General features: G+C 43.9%; 1 protein-coding gene across 1 annotated transcript in view; it reads left to right on the top strand.

Moving 5' to 3' along the window:
• LOC147733247 (uncharacterized) overlaps positions 1-18,123 on the top strand; it is a 531,395-nt gene that overhangs the window by 491,414 nt on the left and 21,858 nt on the right. The window contains exons 15-16 of the mRNA XM_086957810.1: positions 2,311-2,410; positions 15,570-15,722. Coding sequence (XP_086813936.1) covers positions 2,311-2,410; positions 15,570-15,722 — 253 coding nt within the window. The remainder of the gene's footprint in view (positions 1-2,310; positions 2,411-15,569; positions 15,723-18,123) is intronic.

The raw sequence follows: 18,123 nt of genomic DNA, 5'->3' as shown, positions 1-18,123 counted from the left end.
GGCATGGTTAAATAAGTCCTTGTCGGCCTCAGATTTCTCCAAATTAAAATCCGGTTTGATCTGCTTTATTACATCAAAAAGGCCATTTTTGTTGGCTCTTGGGGCTCAGTGAACTTTACCACCACTAACCAGTGCTAAAGTGCTTGCGCTCTTTCCTTTCGAACATGGTAAAATTGGCTTACACCGAATTGGCAAGTTCAACCCACCAAACTCCCCCTAGTAGTGGTTGCTCACTGCGCTTGCTTGCTACTCACCATGTGGGGGCTAGTCTCACTTTTACTTTGTTCTTTCTGATTCACTAATTGTGTCTATTTTTTGGGCTCTCTGACACAATGTCTGTGGGTACATATGACTGGGTGGGTAACCTGGTGCTCTTTAAGGTCTCCATCTACTATTTACTGTGCTTTGAAAGTTGATACAATTGAATATGTACTGAAAAATGTGCTGTAAAATTCACAATTTTAGTCTGTCGTTTTCCAAATATTTCTTGGGGGGGAGAACCCACCTAGTAGCGGCCAGATGGGTGCTGGTCTGGCAAAATTTGACAGGGCTGCTTTCAGTTCCCAGTCCAGCCCTGCTTCCTCACTTGGTTTTCCCGCCAGTTCTCCCAGCCAAAGTGGGGTCAGAACCGGTGGGGACCATTTGCGGGAAGCAGCAAAAGGCCTGGGAAAGCTCACAAAGGCAGCAAGCCTTTGAAGCTTCCCCTTCGTGGACCCTGGCCATCCTGGGGGGGAGGCTCGGCACATCGTCCCAGGATGTGCATTGTTTCAGACCCCAGAGAGCAACAGGCTCTTGACCCAGGGGTCCAGAAACATGTCTGGTGGAGGCATTTGGTGAGCAGATACTCAGCCTGGACACTAGTGTTTGGTCATTTTTCAGGGGTATTTCTAAGATGCCCTCTGTGTGGATTTTTCATTAATTCCCACACTGGCATTAGTGTGGGTTTAATGTGCTGAGAAGTTTAATACCAAACTTCCCAGTTTTCAGTAAAGCCATTATGGTACTGTGGAGTTCGTAAAAACAAACTCCTAGCACCATATACTCTTATTGGCATTGCTGCACTTACAATGTCTAAGAATTGGCTTATACACTGTAGGGGTACAGGGCTCATGCACCTTTACCCTCACCACTGGTATTGTGCACCCAGCCAGAGGGGTGGCTGATCTATGCCAGGGCAGTGGGTTGTAGGCATGGCACACAGGGATTTGTGCCATGTCGACTCTTCACTTTGTTCTGCACCAAAACTCGCAGCCTGCAAAGGCAGTGTGTGTGTGTAAAGGTACAGGGCCTCTAAGGGTGGCACAATAAGTGCTGCAGCCCTTAGAGGCCTTCTCTGGCCCCAGTGCCCTGGGTACCTCTGGTACCATTTACCTGGGACTGACCCATGGCCAGAGCGTGACAATTGGGTTTCGTTTTCTATGAACGTTTAGGGAAAGAACATAGGCCCTGGGCCCCTCTTTGGCAGGAGCCCAGGGCACGCTCAGTCGAAGAACATCAGCAGTTCAGCAAAAAGTGGGGGCAACCATGCAAAAAGAGGGCCCTTTCTTAAATTTAGTAGAAACTATATTCCTGGAAAAAGACACTTTTCAATCTTTCACTGGCAAGGTCCCAGCTGTGGCTTATTTTTTTTTTACTTGTGTTTTATAGGAATATTAAGATTTGCAGTTTCACAATAAAATAAAAGTTATCTTCCTAGTTATGTGGGTTTCCTCCATGAGCAATACTGTTCTTACTGCAATATGTCCACCACCATTGCCCTTCAGCTCTTGGCAATTCTCCAATCTTGTGAGGGAAATGTTGCTGAAGCTGAGATTTGCCTAGGCGCAGGTTGTCCTGGGGAAGATGTTGGTGTTCAGACCACTGGAGGAATACTTTTGATTATGTAGTTCCTAAGAGAGAAGAATTCATGTTTACAACCAATCCTGTTGCATAACCAATTTGCTGTTTTTCTATCCGCATTCTACACTCTGCATAGTTGTTCCTTCCCATATGATATTGTACTTCAATGAGGAGCCCCCTTAAGTTGGGGGTGATGCAACACTCAAAATAGGCGCCGCTGGTTCTCAAACACTCTGCAACATCTATTGAGACTCTGTAAGGTTTTCCAGTAATACTTGTATATCTGCTTAAAAGAAATAGTCTACACATTTTCTACCTCTGTTTAGTGAGGAGAACACAATGTGCAGTGCATGAGAGGCTAAGGCTGTAAATTAATATGAGGATAACATTAGAATGCAATACCAGCTCCATACCCGGTATGTACCACAATATGTCCAGTTCTCTTTATACTCATTCATGCTTTTGTTTCAGACTCCGTTCACACTCACTCTGCGACTGTGGGACATCTACATCCTCGAAGGAGAGCGTGTGCTGACTGGCATGGCTTACACCATCATCAAGCTGCACAAAAGTAAGATGTATGATACACAGTTGATAATCATAGCCATGTTTCCTTTGCGTTTCAACATTTAGTGGAGATGTAGTGAAGGTCTCGCCTGCACCAGTGTCGTAGGTCGAGTGGCCCAAGGCCAAGTGTTAATTCTAAAGAATGCTATTCGAAAGGGGCATATCTTGGTATGAGGTCGAAAATCGTAGGCAGAGACATTGATGAGGACAACGAAAAGGAAGTGGGATATCCCCTAGCCATTCATTTATCCTTTAGCCATTAATCTATGGGCAAAATAATGAACTCACATACGCAATTCCTTGTCCATTGCAGCTAATGCAATCCCAGCTTAAATCTTTAAAAAACTTTGATCATGTAGGACAAGGATCCCCAACCTTTGTTGGGCAATGAGCAACATGTGAGTGTGAATTGAAATTCTGAGCAACTTTAAACCGACAACAAAGGTTATTAGCATGAGTGTGTTGGTGAAATGGTTGAAGTATGAATTAAAACTGGCAGCAACTTAGCACGTGGACCTACCCACTATACTATATTTTCTATGTTGCTTACAGATATATGTTGAGCAATATTTATTTCAGAACCTGTGGTAAAATGCATTTTAAATTATAGCACAGGCTAGTAACATTGATTAAAATTTGACTTAAAGGCCAGTTTACGAGGTGCTGGGGGTTATTCCTAAGGTGGTATTTCACAAATAATGGCAATTTGTTCATTTCAAGGCACATTTGTCCAGCAACAAAAGGTAGATTCTGGTAGGCTTTAATGATATAGTGCCATAATTAGTTTTTAAAGCACATTATAAACGCCAGTACCCCTATGTTATTGGGGATGAGGGTCTACCCAATGCTTTGTTTTGGAAATTTAGACTCAAATTATGCCTTTAAAGTGACATTTTGTCATTAACATTGGTAAAACTTGTTAGGTATCACATGCCGTTACATAAGGAATGTTTGAGATTCGCTATATATATATATATATATATATATATATATATATATATATATATATATATATATATATATATATATATATATATATATATTCTCTCTCCTCCAGTGCCGGTATGTGCACTTTGGGCTGTCGTGGCGCGGTCCTGGTTAGGCCACCGACAGGCCTGCAATATGTACACCAATTACCTCCAAGGTTGTGAAGTAAGCCAGGACACACGGAGTTTGTTGCAAAATTTAATGGCAGAAAAAAATGCGACGCGTTTCGCCGATAAGGCTTGCTCACGCTCGTCATACAAACAATGTCAGCCATTTTTAAAGTGCTGAAAACACACCCCCAGTGTAAACATATCTTCACAGAAGTTTATGCAGGGTCGCCATATTGTACTATGTTAATAACACATATCAATGTCTCCCATAACAAAAGCAGAGTATAATATACTGCTGGGGCTGAACACTCGTGTATTAAAATGAATACTCGAAGATTGTCTGCCAGAGCGCGATAATTACATAGTGTGTAGTTACCCATCAAAATTTGTTATAAAACAACTAGGTCATTCATACAATTTCAGGCATGATTATTCGAATGCATATACAAATAAATTGTGAGAGTAAATCATGTATACATTTGATCTCGTATATTGCACAAGTAGCGATCACGTGTTGTTCATTAATCCGTAATCTATGCGCTCATTGGATGCTCCAATGTGACGGCAAGTAAAGCCCCATTTGATTGGATCCCGTTGCTGGGAAACGAGAAAACAACATATGTCTCGCTAACAAGGTATAGCCCCTAGAACTGAGCCCAAGTGGGCAAATAGATATAATTACATACGCCACATTGGCTTATCACAATGCGCAGACAGATTGTAACAATTACCACAAATGCTGCCCTAGTGGGCTGTAATCAGTCTATGTCTGCACAGAGTTCAATGTCAATTCAAAAGAAGTCCTCGCCCAAGTGGGCATGTACATTGTACTTCCAAATAACGTCCCAATTGGGGTAGTGTTCAGATTCCAATAAACTCATAGTATCCAGCAATACCTCATAACATCTGTGAAAAAGAAGGTTTATGTGTGAATAAGTGAAAAATTAACAATAAAATTATTTAAAATACAGACAGCGTATATACAACTAAATTGATTCAGATTTACATATTATTCTTCATACAGATGAACGGCCAGTTCTTCACTTGTGTTCAATCCCACAGGGGCTAAGCATTGAAAATCAATAATATATCTGGACTCCAGTTTCCTCATAGAAAGTTCATGATTACCACCTCGTACCCCTAGATCCACACAATCAATAACCACCATGCGTAGTTTAGTTTCATCCTGCATGTGACAGTCAAAAAAGTGTCTGGCGACCGGATATTGTTTGGTGTGATTCCGTATCGCTCGCAGATGTTCTAACACCCTCTTTTTGGCCTTATGTTTAGTACTGCCCACATACCACTTGTACAATATACATGCCCACTTGGGCGAGGACTATATATATATATATATATATATATATATATATATATATATATATATATATATATATATATATATATATATATATATATATATATATATAATATATATATATATATCTCAAGATCCAAAAGTAGTACCACGCCGGGTACAGCACAGACACCGTTGTAGGTGCTGACAGAAAGATTTATTGCAGAATCATGTCAAGATGACGGGTTTCGACCGCAAGCCTGCTGCCTTTATCACATCTATATATGTATATACACACAGAAAAGTGTGTGGCAAATGGCATGCTTTTAGAGCAAAGTTGTCAATAAAAAATGTTTTAACATGGCTTGATTTAAATGCATGTATATAATGGTATTTATACAGCACACACATAGCTAGTAAGGAAAGTAGTGCACTCAAATTTCACAATGAAATTACATGTCACATTTTTTATGTAATTACTTTTCACATATGTTTACAATTCTACAGACAGGAAGATTAAGGGGCTGATTATGAGCTTGGCTGTCCATCGTACCACCAAACTCACGGTGGCGTAGTTAGGAACCGCTGCACTGGCAGTCCACCGCTGCATTATGAGTGCGGCAGTCCGACTGCCACAGGACCTCCGCAAGGGATCGGTGATTCCTAGGCTGTGGTGCAGCTGTCTGGCCCAGCAATATGTGGGAATGCTGCTGCGGCACTGCCAAGCATATTATGAGTTTCCTCACAGCAATAGTCTTCAAGACAGTGAGCCCGCCATGAAAACTGTAGTGGTGAGGAAACTAAAAGGACCCTACAGGGTCCCGTGTTGCCTCTGGGCCAGGGGATGCATACAGGGGGCCATATGGTGTGCCCCCCTGTCTGCATACACCTCTAGTTCCTGCTTGGCAATGACTTCACAGTCCATGCCAGGCAGGAACGTGCTTTGGCACTCTTATTGCGGTGCTTTTCTAACAGGCACTGCTGTGAGACCACCATAGCACCACCCGCCAGACCACAAATATACTCACAATCTTGCGGGCAGTGTGCGGACATGTTTGGCGGTGTGGGAGCGGGACAGTGGTGTGGGAAAGGGTCGCCACACCACCGCCAAACTTGGAATCAGGTTATAAGTGATTTGCCCAGTATCATAATATTTCAAGTCAGATGCTCTAGTTGGTATTTGAACCCAATTTCCCAAATCAGTAGATAAGCTACCAGACCACATGGGACAACTGTGGCATGCACGTGCACCACTCTTTTTCAAAGATTACTTAGCAGCTACCACAAGTATAAACAATAAAAAGAACATCACAAAGTCAGTAACTGATCAATAAAAGAGACCATTCGCAATAGGTGACGGTCTTGATGGGTAACATGGAAATATGTCCATTTCTTAATGGAGTCTGTGTATTTTCATGGATCAAACATAAATAGCCCATTATTGCACAAAAAGGCAAAGTACCTATAACTTTAAAGTAGCACGGGCCATAAACCAATGTTAGTATAACTTTGAAACTCAATTTTCACATAATGAATTTGTTAGAATTCTTTACTTGGCAAGCTTCCAACTTCCTAGTATGCACTCTTGCCAGACTCCCTAGTGTCTCAGGTAGTGTAGGTTATTGCATTGTGAGTGTGTCTGCATCGGTAGCACTTTACAAACTTTCAAAGGGCTGTACGTGGAGACTTTGCAGTTTTCTTTAATAGCCAATTTAGATAATTCTAAAGCCAGCATACTTTGCAAACTTCAAGTTCCACAATATGTCAGTTTCAGAAATGGGGTTATTAATTTAAGAGAAGGGTGCACCTACCAGCTCAGTAAACCCATCGCGTTATGGTCAAAACATAGTTCTGAATCTCTGCTCAATCCCTGGTAGCTGTGGCACATGCTGCTGGTAATCCCCAGAGAAGTGTGTGCTAAATTCAAATAGTACCAATCATTTTAGAGTACTGAAACCAACACAATATAATCCCCAAAACAGCTCAGAAAAACAGAGAAAAAAATGAATGAGCTAAAAAACACCAAGATGATCAAATATTCATTTTGAATGGTTTAAGACAAAATGTAGCAAGAAAATGTCAAGCGCCATGGAATAATACATTTGTGGTGGACTAGAAGATAGGTAAAATGTTCAAGCTGTCTGTCATGGAGCGGAAGTTGGATATACAAAGTGGGTTGTCCCGGTCAAAGGCCTTTCCTTTAGGTTTAGTCGCCAAACCGCCAGGGAAACCTCATGTGGTCAGAGCTCCTGCCCCGCCTCAGCGTAGGCTTCTGGGCAGCAGCTCTCTCTCCAACCATGTGCTCTATTTTTCTTGTCCTTTTTAGTCAGCCGGGCCCTCTTGGAGTCAGGAGTCCTTCTGCTTTATGTATCCCTAAAGGAGGTAAATAGGAGGCCAGCACTTGACCCTTGGAGAACATTTCCAGTCCCAGCGTGCCAGCAGCATTCAGGAGTCCTTGTACAAGTCCTTTTATTCCAGCAGGAGTCAAAAGTCAGAATTCTTCTTCAGATGTAGGCTTCCCACATCCAGTAATGTTCTAGGAATATGGTGGTTGAGGTGCCAGATGTATCCTGTGCACTAGCCTATAACTATCAGAATCCACCAACCAATTCTAACTATTTTCTTGCAGTCCCCCACCTCCTTATGCAGCACTTCTACTTTACCGTACTATGAAATTACCCAGGATCCCTTGTTTTAACATCTCACTGCCACCAGGCACACCTGACGTCTGCCTCTTGGCCCTTCCCCTTCCTGACAGGATACAAATTGGGTTTCCCTCCTACTGTGGCCCGAGCCTGGCTGTCTTGAAGAGTCTTGGCGAAAGATAGGAGAATCTTTCCCACCATCCCCAAGTCAAACGGTAGTGCTAAAGCTGCCCTTTGTTCTGCGAGTTGTTTGTGTTAACTCCCAGATAGATAATCCCTGCTACATGGTCAGAAGTTAATACCCTTTGGCCTTTCCTGGGTCTAATTAAAATAATAATAGTTAGAAATAACTTTTAAGCATTTTTTTGAGCTCTTTCCTAATCAGGGGTGGAAAATATAGATTATAATTGTACCTTGGCCTATTAGGAAAAGTGTGGCCAGGCCAATACAGGGGAATATCTTTTTAGTTTTGTTTTACTTTGTGGGCACACTAATCCCAATATGTAAAGTGCCCTTTTTTATGTCTTCGCACCCTGCCCTATGGGCCTAAAAGGCATACTTTAGGAGTGCCTTATGAATATATATAGATATGTTTTCGTATATGGGGATGACATTTTTCCTTCCCATGTGTCACTGCAGTGCCTTTAAACTGCAGCCTCACCAGATCACATTGGTGCAACTGTTTAGCAGTGGTAAAGTACACAATTTCAATTTTTTATTTATTATGTTTTGGCTCTCAAAGAGGGCCACATAAAATATACAATATACAACAGCAAAACAAATACACAGAGAATCAGAATATTTGAGGAACAAGATTAAATCCACGGTAGACACACACAAGAAATAATCTACCAAAGGTCGGACAGACAAAACATCTCCAGGTACATATTAATAAATAGCTAAAAATCCTTTAAAAAAGTTAAAAATATGGAAACAGAACATTTCGTTAGGAGGGCAATAAAGTGCATGAAGAAAGCCCTTTAAAGTGACAATGCCAAGGCGGAGACAAATAACTTTTAACCATTGATTGCGCAATTTACGGAGCATGGGGCAAATCAGTAGAACATGCATACAGTCCTGGGTGCTCAATTTACATAAATTGCACAAAGCAGAGGAGCCATACCATTTGGATAACAGTAGGTTTAGTGGAATTAAATCATAACGTAACAGAAACCAAAATCTACGAATACCATGCGGTAGGTTCCATATGGCATATGGTTGTGGCCGCTTCAACACATAGGAAGTAAGGGGAGGTTCCACGTTCCTTTTTTCACCAACTAACTTTTTATCAGAGTGAAAACAAAACTCCCACGAGGCCTCCTTTAAAACGAGTTTTAACTGTAAGGGAGAATAGGAGAACAGAACACTTTCATCTAGTTTAAGAAGCGTTACAGCCCTTCTAAAGTTACTTACAAGTTTAGAGAACTCTTTAAAATTACCCAATAGTTCACTTCTGAGGTGGGCTCGCATAGTCCCTACTCCCGCTCTAGCCAGACAGGCCACCCATCTTATTAAGGCACATAGACCCTGTACCCAACTACTCCTGAGTCCAAAGTCAAGCCTGCAAGCGGCTAGTGAGCAAGCAGTATTTAGGGCAGAAAGAGATCTTAAGAGTTTCCCCTCAATCTTGTGGCAAAAGTCCCAGTTTTTCACCTCTATTAGTTCAATACCATACAAAATAGTTGCGGGAATTTTTGCTCTAAAAACTTCCAGAAGACTTGAAAAGTGCCTTTTCCCCGTTGCCTGGTATAGAGAGTTTAAACCATTGCCATGGGCAAGAGCCTTGCGGGAGCAATGCTCTATATGGAGCTTCTCACTCAAGCTAGCCGTGAGTATTTTTCCCAAAAATGTATAGGAATTTACGACCTCCAATCTTTGGCCCCCGATAGCCCAACCATAATTTACAGAACGGCACTTCCTCTTACCGGCTATGCACATCACTTTACTTTTGGTAATGTTAATCTTCATGCGATGATCTACAGCGAAAGCATGAAGAGCCTGTAGCCGATTCGCAAGACCTTTTGGGGTCAAGTCGAGGATAAGGACATCATCGGCATACATCAGGCAGGATATTGGAGTCCCCCCCACCACTGGGGCAATACCCTCACTAGCAGACAAGGCGGCGGGAAGGTCAGCCGTATATAAGGAGAACAGAAGGGGAGCCAATAAACAGCCTTGTTTAAGGCCATTCAAAGATGGAATTTGTGCAGAAAGCCCCCTTTCGCCCCCCATTAAGACCCTACACCAGGTCTCTGTATGTAGAGACCGAACCAGCTCTAACAGAAGGGTAGGGACACCAAGCGTCGCCAATTTTCTCCACAGCGTTCCGCGATCTACTTTGTCGAACGCCGTGGAGAAATCAATAAAGGCGGCATACACTACCCCTCCTCTCACCTGGACATATTTATCTGCGACCACATGGAGGGCGGTGAGATTGTCTAGCGTACCGTGGTCCCTACGGAAGCCGGTCTGTTCAAACGGCAAGATATTGCCCTCCTCGACCCAATCGGAAAGGGAACTAAGAAGACATTTCGCAAAGACCTTTCCGATGGAGTCGAGGAGCGCAATCAGGCGATAATTGCTGGGGCTATCCCTTGTACCCTTCTTAAAAATGGGGACCAGAATGCTTCCCCTCCAAGATGCAGGTACAGTTTTGGAGAGATGACAGGCTCCAAACAGAGGATACAGGATTTTACTCCATCTTAAAGGATCTTGTTTGAGGACCGTCATGGGGAGTTCATCCGGGCCCATTGCCCCAGAAGGACGCATATTTTTTATAGCCATCTCGATTTCTTTTTCTGAGGGGTAGAAAACAGGGCCTTCAGGTGCAGCATTTATGAGAATATCATCACCTGGAATCCCGTTCCCTGCATAGAGCTCCCGAATATAAGAGGTCCATACCTCTTCCGCTATAGGAATGGGCGAGGAACTTCGTCGCATACCACACCCCTTCCCAATTATTGCCCAAAAATCTCTGATTCTACCATGGACAACAGATTCCCTCAGATTAATCCAAATATTGTCCTCCCTTTCCTTTTTAATTTTTAGCTTGAGTCTGCTTCTCTTTCTTCTTAACCTTGCAATTTCTTTCCCACGTTCCAAGACTCTATCCAAGTACTGTTCACGGACTAGTTTATTTATTTCCCTATTCAAGGTGCGCAATATATTAGGGACCACTTCCCCTTTCCTAGGGGGTACAGTTTTTTTTGCGTAAAGTATAATATTTCGCATAAATTCTTCAAAGTAAACTAATTCGTTACCATTCCACTCATTTATTACCATTAGGGTATCAGACAGGAAGTCCTGTACCCCATTAACAGCGGAAGAATTCCAAGAGCACCTTCCAGAAGAAGCATGGAAGGTAGCATCGCTGCCATTAAGCGACCAGGACGCAGTATTCAAAGGATTTAAAGAAATTGTTAAGAGCAATATACTATGGTCGCTGAGGGATGTAGGTATAATCTTAAGGTCCTGAATGTACGGGAACAGACCGTAGTCTGCAATTGCATAGTCCAAAATACACGACCCAAAGGGGGATTTATGAGTATAATTAGCGGGTACGTCAGACGGAAATCTTCCATTTAAAATGAGACCATCAACGGTCGCTAATTCTTTTAACAAGATCTTCCCTCTTTTGTTTGTCACTGACTTATCCGGAAAAAGCGTTTGAGGAACAAAATGCACCTCTTCCTTAACTTTATTCCTGAAGAGTTTCAGACTGGCATTCGAGATTTTACAATTCAAGTCACCTACAAGCAAGATTTCCGGAGGAGATGGGGTGTTTTTAATCTGTTCGATATATCGGAAAACCTGCTGCAGACTAGCATTAAAACACTCCTCTGGGGGTATATACACATTGAAAATTACAATAGGAAATTTTATACCATTATGGAACAAATTTTCAATGGTTATTGCGTGGAAAAGTTTACTTGGATCGATATAGTGGGAGAATCTCCATTGCAGTTTATTTGACAATAAGCAAGCAATCCCCCCCCCTAGCATGACCTTTCTTGGAAGGAACAGCAGGTACTTCCAGGACATAAAAATCTTTTGATGGCGCTAACATATCAATGCACCATGTTTCCTGAATACACAATACGTCAGCACCCAGAGAAAATAAGAAGGCAAATTTCTCTGGGCTACTGTGGATCCCAGCCGCATTCCAGGAAATTATTTTTAATGAGGTGTTAAAGATGATGGAACAATTTGGGGTTATCCTTTGTTTTTGTAGATAGGGCACTGTGAAGCCAAGTCCACCGGTTATTATCCTCTATAAGAGAAGAGTTCTGAGTTAGCGGAAGTGGCTTCACGTGCGAGACTGAACGTTTTCCCCTAGAGACACACATTTTTAGGTCTCTAAGGGGAGAGGCTACCCCGTTTTGCTCACCACCCCCAAACACCTTTTCGAACAAGGGATTTGTCTTGCCCGGGTTAGAAATAGGGAGGATGTCAATACCTATGCGCTGAAAGTTCTCAGCTTGTTCTAGTATCAAATTTACTATGATAGGCGAATAAAATTTCACCCGTATACTCAATACCCTGACTCCACCCAACAGAGATACCAACTCTATGTCCCTAGATTGAATATGGTAGAGACTTTCAATCTCACTAAAACGTTTTAGGAGCCAAGCTCTGTTTAACAGTAGGTCAGTATCAAATAGAGGTAAAAAGTCTAGCACAAGCACATCCACCGGGGCCTTAAAGTTTTTTTGAGGCCGGACAGGAGGGCAACGATTTTCCGACTCTAGAGCACAGTGAAAGGGGGGGCCAAAGGATTAAGGGCCCCAGATGGATATGAGATTGGTGCTCCTGATGCGGTCCGTGGGGAAGAGCATGGGAGAGAACCCCCCGTTTGAGGTGTAACTTCCAGAGGCATAGGTGGACATCGCTCATTTTCCCCCTTTAAAGAGGTCAAGGTAGATAAGCTCAAATCAATGTCCGCCTTTAGGGAAGTAGAGGAGGGCTCCGCATCAATTTCATCATTCTCCCTTGCCACTGAAATATTTTGGAAGATTATCCGACGCTGCTTTTTCTTCCTGTATTTTCGAATCGGTTTCCTTTTGTACCCTTTATTATTTTTATTTTTATGTTTACCATTTTTTTCCTTTCCTTCCTTTACCTCCGGTTTATCGTCCAGGGGGTCTTTTCCGTTCTCAGGCATGAAAATAGGAAATAACTCCTGGGCCACTTTGGGACCAGGCGAAGATTTGTCATCTTCCTCAATCTCCAGAGCTGAGTTCTTAATACAGTTGGGGACTGCAGTGTTGTAACCTTCATATCAGGCTCCCCTCTGGAATCTCTGATTTTCCCCTTAGGCAAGCTGTGTTCAGACCTGGAGGGGGAAACACTCCTCATATCAGGCGATTTTTGCAGCAGTGTCTTTAGAATTTGGGTGACTGATTCCAAGATACAGTCCGAGCTGCCTACAAATTTCCCCAGAAGAAATAAGATTGAGGCTAGGAGTTGTTCCAGGGCGATCATAGACTCTGAAATCGGTTTATCGCATGCTTCCACAGGGCGACGGATACCAGAGAGATTAAGGTCAGGGCTCCTTGAAACATTTAACAGGTCAGACATTTCCTGGCCATTTAACGAAGGGGTGCTACTATACAACAGTAACCCAGAAGGGGTAGCACCCCCAGAGGACTTAAGCTGGTCCAGAGTCTCCACTTTAGCTGGACTTACGTAGCGTCCACAGAGTTCCAGGTCGATCGATAGTGCAGACAAGTCGCCCCCCGGCCTATCAGTCAGAGGGGATTGAGGCATCGGGGGAATATGCACAGGTTCACCTACGGCCACCACCTTCCCTTCTAATAAATCCCGCGAGAGAGACCCCGTAGCCATTGGTTGTAAGACCGCAGGCTGGGCAAGAGGAGCTCGAGGGTCTGTGATAGCTGGTATATGTACGTCCTGGACTTTAATATCGGAAATTTCTGTAACGGCAATTTTAGCTTTTTTTGCAGCGGATAGGTCCCAGAATTCGAGGAGTTGGCATTGACCCTTCAACGGGGGATTGTTCACAGATTTATTTCTTGTGCGGGTAGTGACTGATTTTATGCCAGATTTTTCTCCCACTACCCTTCCAGAGCGTAAAATTTTTGACATCTTCAGTACAGTTTTTCCATGAAATAAACTTTATCAAAGTGGTCAACCTCCAGAGGAGTATATACAGAAAGAGTTTAAGATTGCGTAAAAAAAAAAAAATGTAATCCTGGAGAGGCGGCAATCGATGACCGGCAAAAGTATTAGGGAGTAAGGTGTATTAATGTCTATAAATGGATCGTCCTCACACAAGCAGGCACAATAGCAAGTTCAAATATGAAATTATATAATGAAAAAATCCAGGCCCAGCCCAGCCTACCTCGGCCACTGAGGGCCACAGAGGGCCCGCCCTTTGCCCGGGCTTAGCCCGGCGTCCCGCGAGACGGGGGTGACTCCGTTTATCAGCGCCTCCTGGCGCGAAACTGACGCGGCCGGTGCCGCTAGGGCTGCTGGGAGTTGGAGTCTCCTTAGCCCAGCACCGCGCTCCGCTAGATGTTTCCTGGAACTGCCGAGGAGCGGGAGGCGGGCGGGCTAAGGCGCTGATTTCAAAATGGCAAAGCTGCGCTTGGCGTTTCAGCAGGGAGCAGTCCACAAAGGTGAGAGCAAAGGAATCCCCCCTCGACCGGGGTGACTCCGTTTATCAGCGCCTCCTGGCGGGAAAACTGACGCGGCCGGTGCCGCTAGGGCTGCTGGGAGTTGGAGTCTCCTTAGCCCAGCACCGCGCTCCGCTAGATGTTTCCTGGAACTGCCGAGGAGCGGGAGGCGGGCGGGCTAAGGCGCTGATTTCAAAATGGCAAAGCTGCGCTTGGCGTTTCAGCAGGGAGCAGTCCACAAAGGTGAGAGCAAAGGAATCCCCCCTCAACCGGGGTGACTCCGTTTATCAGCACCTCCTGGCGCGAAACTGACGCGGCCGGTGCCGCTAGGGCTGCTGGGAGTTGGAGTCTCCTTAGCCCAGCACAGCGCTCCGCTAGATGTTTCCTGGAACTGCCGAGGAGCGGGAGGCGGGTGGGCTAAGGCGCTGATTTCAAAATGGCAAAGCTGCGCTTGGCGTTTCAGCAGGGAGCAGTCCACAAAGGTGAGAGCAAAGGAATCCCCCCTCGACCGGGGTGACTCCGTTTATCAGCGCCTCCTGGCGCGAAACTGACGCGGCCGGTGCCGCTAGGGCTGCTGGGAGTTGGAGTCTCCTTAGCCCAGCACCGTGCTCCGCTAGATGTTTCCTGGAACTGCCGAGGAGCGGGAGGCGGGCGGGCTAAGGCGCTGATTTCAAAATGGCAAAGCTGCGCTTGGCGTTTCAGCAGGGAGCAGTCCACAAAGGTGAGAGCAAAGGAATCCCCCCTCGACCGGGGTGACTCCGTTTATCAGCGCCTCCTGGCGCGAAACTGACGCGGCCGGTGCCGCTAGGGCTGCTGGGAGTTGGAGTCTCCTTAGCCCAGCACCGCGCTCCGCTAGATGTTTCCTGGAACTGCTGAGGAGCGGGAGGCGGGCGGGCTAAGGCGCTGATTTCAAAATGGCAAAGCTGCGCTTGGCGTTTCAGCAGGGAGCAGTCCACAAAGGTGAGAGCAAAGGAAAAGTACACAGTCCTGAAGCCAACAACAATAGGGTACAGAAAAAGGTGAAAATCTTTGTTGACCATGCAGACCATGCAGAACAGGCAGATTTGCTACACTCAGCGATCACATGCCACTTTTTTTCCATACAACTATTGGTAGGAACACACTGTAAATTTAATTATGCTGCAGTTACCGTAATGCATGATGTTTCATTGGCTGCTAAGCAGCTCAGTAGAGGCTCTATATGCCACATTCACGTGAGCCTTTCATGTTCATCCTCCAGTACTTCACACGCCCTATAAGCTTCAGGAGACCCTGGCAGGTACCGTTGTCTTTCCTGTAGGGGATATGCATGGCTATTAATTTCCTTCTTTTAACTGTAGCTTGTGGATCCACTGTAGCCTTACGACCTACCACATTGTTACATCGAAAAGCTTTTTAAAATGAACAGTAAGGCATATCACCCATTGACACATTTGACCTCATCTCAGAAAGGGCCTCATTATGATTTTTTTGCTCCATCTGTCCTCAGAACATTTACAGAAGTTGTCTTTGGAGCAGCTGCGGGAGTTCCTACAGGAGAAGATTGAAAGATCCATGAGTTATGAAGATGACGCAGTGATTGAACAGTTGCAGTTGTCAATGGCCGAGCTTCGTAAGATGAAACTCGATCTTCCAGTTCCAGGTAGTTATCATGTTTTAACTCAATGGCATTGCCTTCTTATATAGCGCCATCTTCCTTGAGGTGAAGACAGGAGACATGGTCGTTAGTTTCACTGCCAGAACAATAATGGTGCTTTTAGAAGGATGCAGGTCCACTCAGATGCACGATAATACTCCCATTGCCCTGTAGCTTCTTTATTCGTGCTTGGTTTTAGTCTAAGATAGACACAATTGATTCTTACAGTAAAGGTTTTCATATAGGTGCCTTTAGTTATACCAATGAGTAATGCAGCAATGGTGACATCATAGGCAACATTGTGTTAAATGCCATTGCTTAACTTGGATTCCCTTCCCATTAAAATATCATAAAAACCAACTCTTTTCTAGGCAAACCCAAAGGGTACAGGACATTGACAAAGAACATGTCAGAGCAGCTCTAGAAACCAGGAAGCACAGCTTCTGGAGTGGCAGGCACAGAGAGTGTTGGGATTGGGTGGTATCTTCCCCATTAATCATCTGCCCCTGCATAGCAGTTGAAAGCGGGGGCAGAGGATTTGGGGGATTATACATAATATAAAAATATAGATGGATAAAAAGTGAATTAAGGAGATGTATTTCCACCTCGAGATTCACAATGACATCATAGAAAATTCAAGCTTTGCTATTTAATCCACTCAGAACCCCCCAGTGAAAACTCTTCCGTAATTCAGTGTTACCCATCTATAATTCTATATTTAATTTATGTACAGGGCCACTGGAATTATGCGGCAGCGGAGGGCCAGATTATATGGCAGGGTTGACCAATGTGGCAAGAAAAGGCAAATTATGCGGCTTAATGCTGCACAATTTCTGATAGATTTACTTAATCGTTATATCCTTTTTACAGTTGTTGACACTGTCTGGGCATAAGTAACACCTTATTAGTACCAGTTTAAACATAGCTTTAAGCAACAGAAATGTGTCCAGTCAAACTATGAAAATGGCCTTCCACTGTGCAGGTACACGTTTTGATGTGCTGTTAGTCATTTTTTAACCATTTGAGCTAGAAACACATTTTTTAGTGTTAAAATCTGCAGAGTATTCAGCAGATGATGGGTTATGTGGCGAATGCAGCAGATCTATAACTATTCGAAAAACGCTGCAGCCACAGAATCACATAATTCCAATGGCCCTGCCTATGTAGGACAACAACTTGCAGATGTAGTGCTTGAAATAGAGTTATCTGATAATAGAAAGTAACATGACTTCTGTAGGAATTGCTAATTTCAGATGAGAGTTCACTGGCCACATTTCCAACACCTTAGGGGTAGTAAGGTGGAGAAAATCTGAACTTCCTCCATAAATCCGAGAATTTAGCCTTACTACCCAACTCTAAAGCAGTACTATGGCCATTACTTGAGAGAATTAGTTCCTGTCTGCTTGTTTATAGTCAAGTCAAGTCAAGCAAGCTTTATTCGACAATTGTCATAAAAGCATAGAGTTCATTTAAATGTGTATAAAATATATACAAAGTGAATAAATATTCTTAAAATTGGATAAAAATAAATTAATAAAGCATTACAAATATTCTCTTAAAAGGTACTATTGCACATTGTTTAAACAGGGAAGTTTTGACAACCATGATATAAAATTAATCTGGTAACAGTTTACTTCTGATGGTCCATGCCCACCCCAGAAATGTTGCCACAGCTACGTACACAGTCATGTTTGTACAAGTACAAATTATTCTAACTGCAGCCAATCCACTGCTAGTGCCCAGTGCCCTACACATTGGACGGAGCCATAACCGTCGTGGGGCCGTATACGCTGGGCATTCAAACAAAAGGTGGCCAATAGATTCCGAGGGGGTCGGGCAACCTGGGCAAGAAGCTTTAACCCCCACCAGACCATCTGTTAGTAAACGCCCTTACAGGCAGGCTCCAAATTCTCAATTGGAAATATATTTACGGTCCAGGGGTTTTGTGATGACATCCCAGAAAGCTTCCAGGTTTGGACCCTCTTTGTTGGCCATGAATATACCACTCAAAGAACAGGGATCAGTATTCCTAAAGAGTTTAAGGGCCACAGACTTCCAATACAGATCCTTGAGAGCCTTTTTGAGGGGGGGAACCTGGCATTTGCTGGATCCTCCCACAATTCCCTTAGGCCTAGTTCACACAGAACACCCCGAATGAGCACCAGCCACTTAATTTGATGGGAATGGCCATTGTTGATTATATCCAGCAATCCCCTGGTATAGGTTGCCAATTCCGGCGTAGTCCAAATCCGCCTCCAGTATAGAATTGGGCGTAAAGATGCAATAAGAGCTATAGGAGACAACCCAAGATCACAAAAAATGGGATTCAAAAGGGTGCTCTGCAGTAGTTTTATTAAGTTCCTTAAAAAAGAATTTTCTGAGACTGACATCCCCCTGAGGTTCTCAT

This window comes from Lissotriton vulgaris, chromosome 2_1 (genome assembly GCF_964263255.1).
Source record: "Lissotriton vulgaris chromosome 2_1, aLisVul1.2, whole genome shotgun sequence".
Classification (NCBI taxonomy): Eukaryota; Metazoa; Chordata; class Amphibia; order Caudata; family Salamandridae; genus Lissotriton; species Lissotriton vulgaris.
This window is presented reverse-complemented; position numbering and strand designations above follow the sequence as displayed.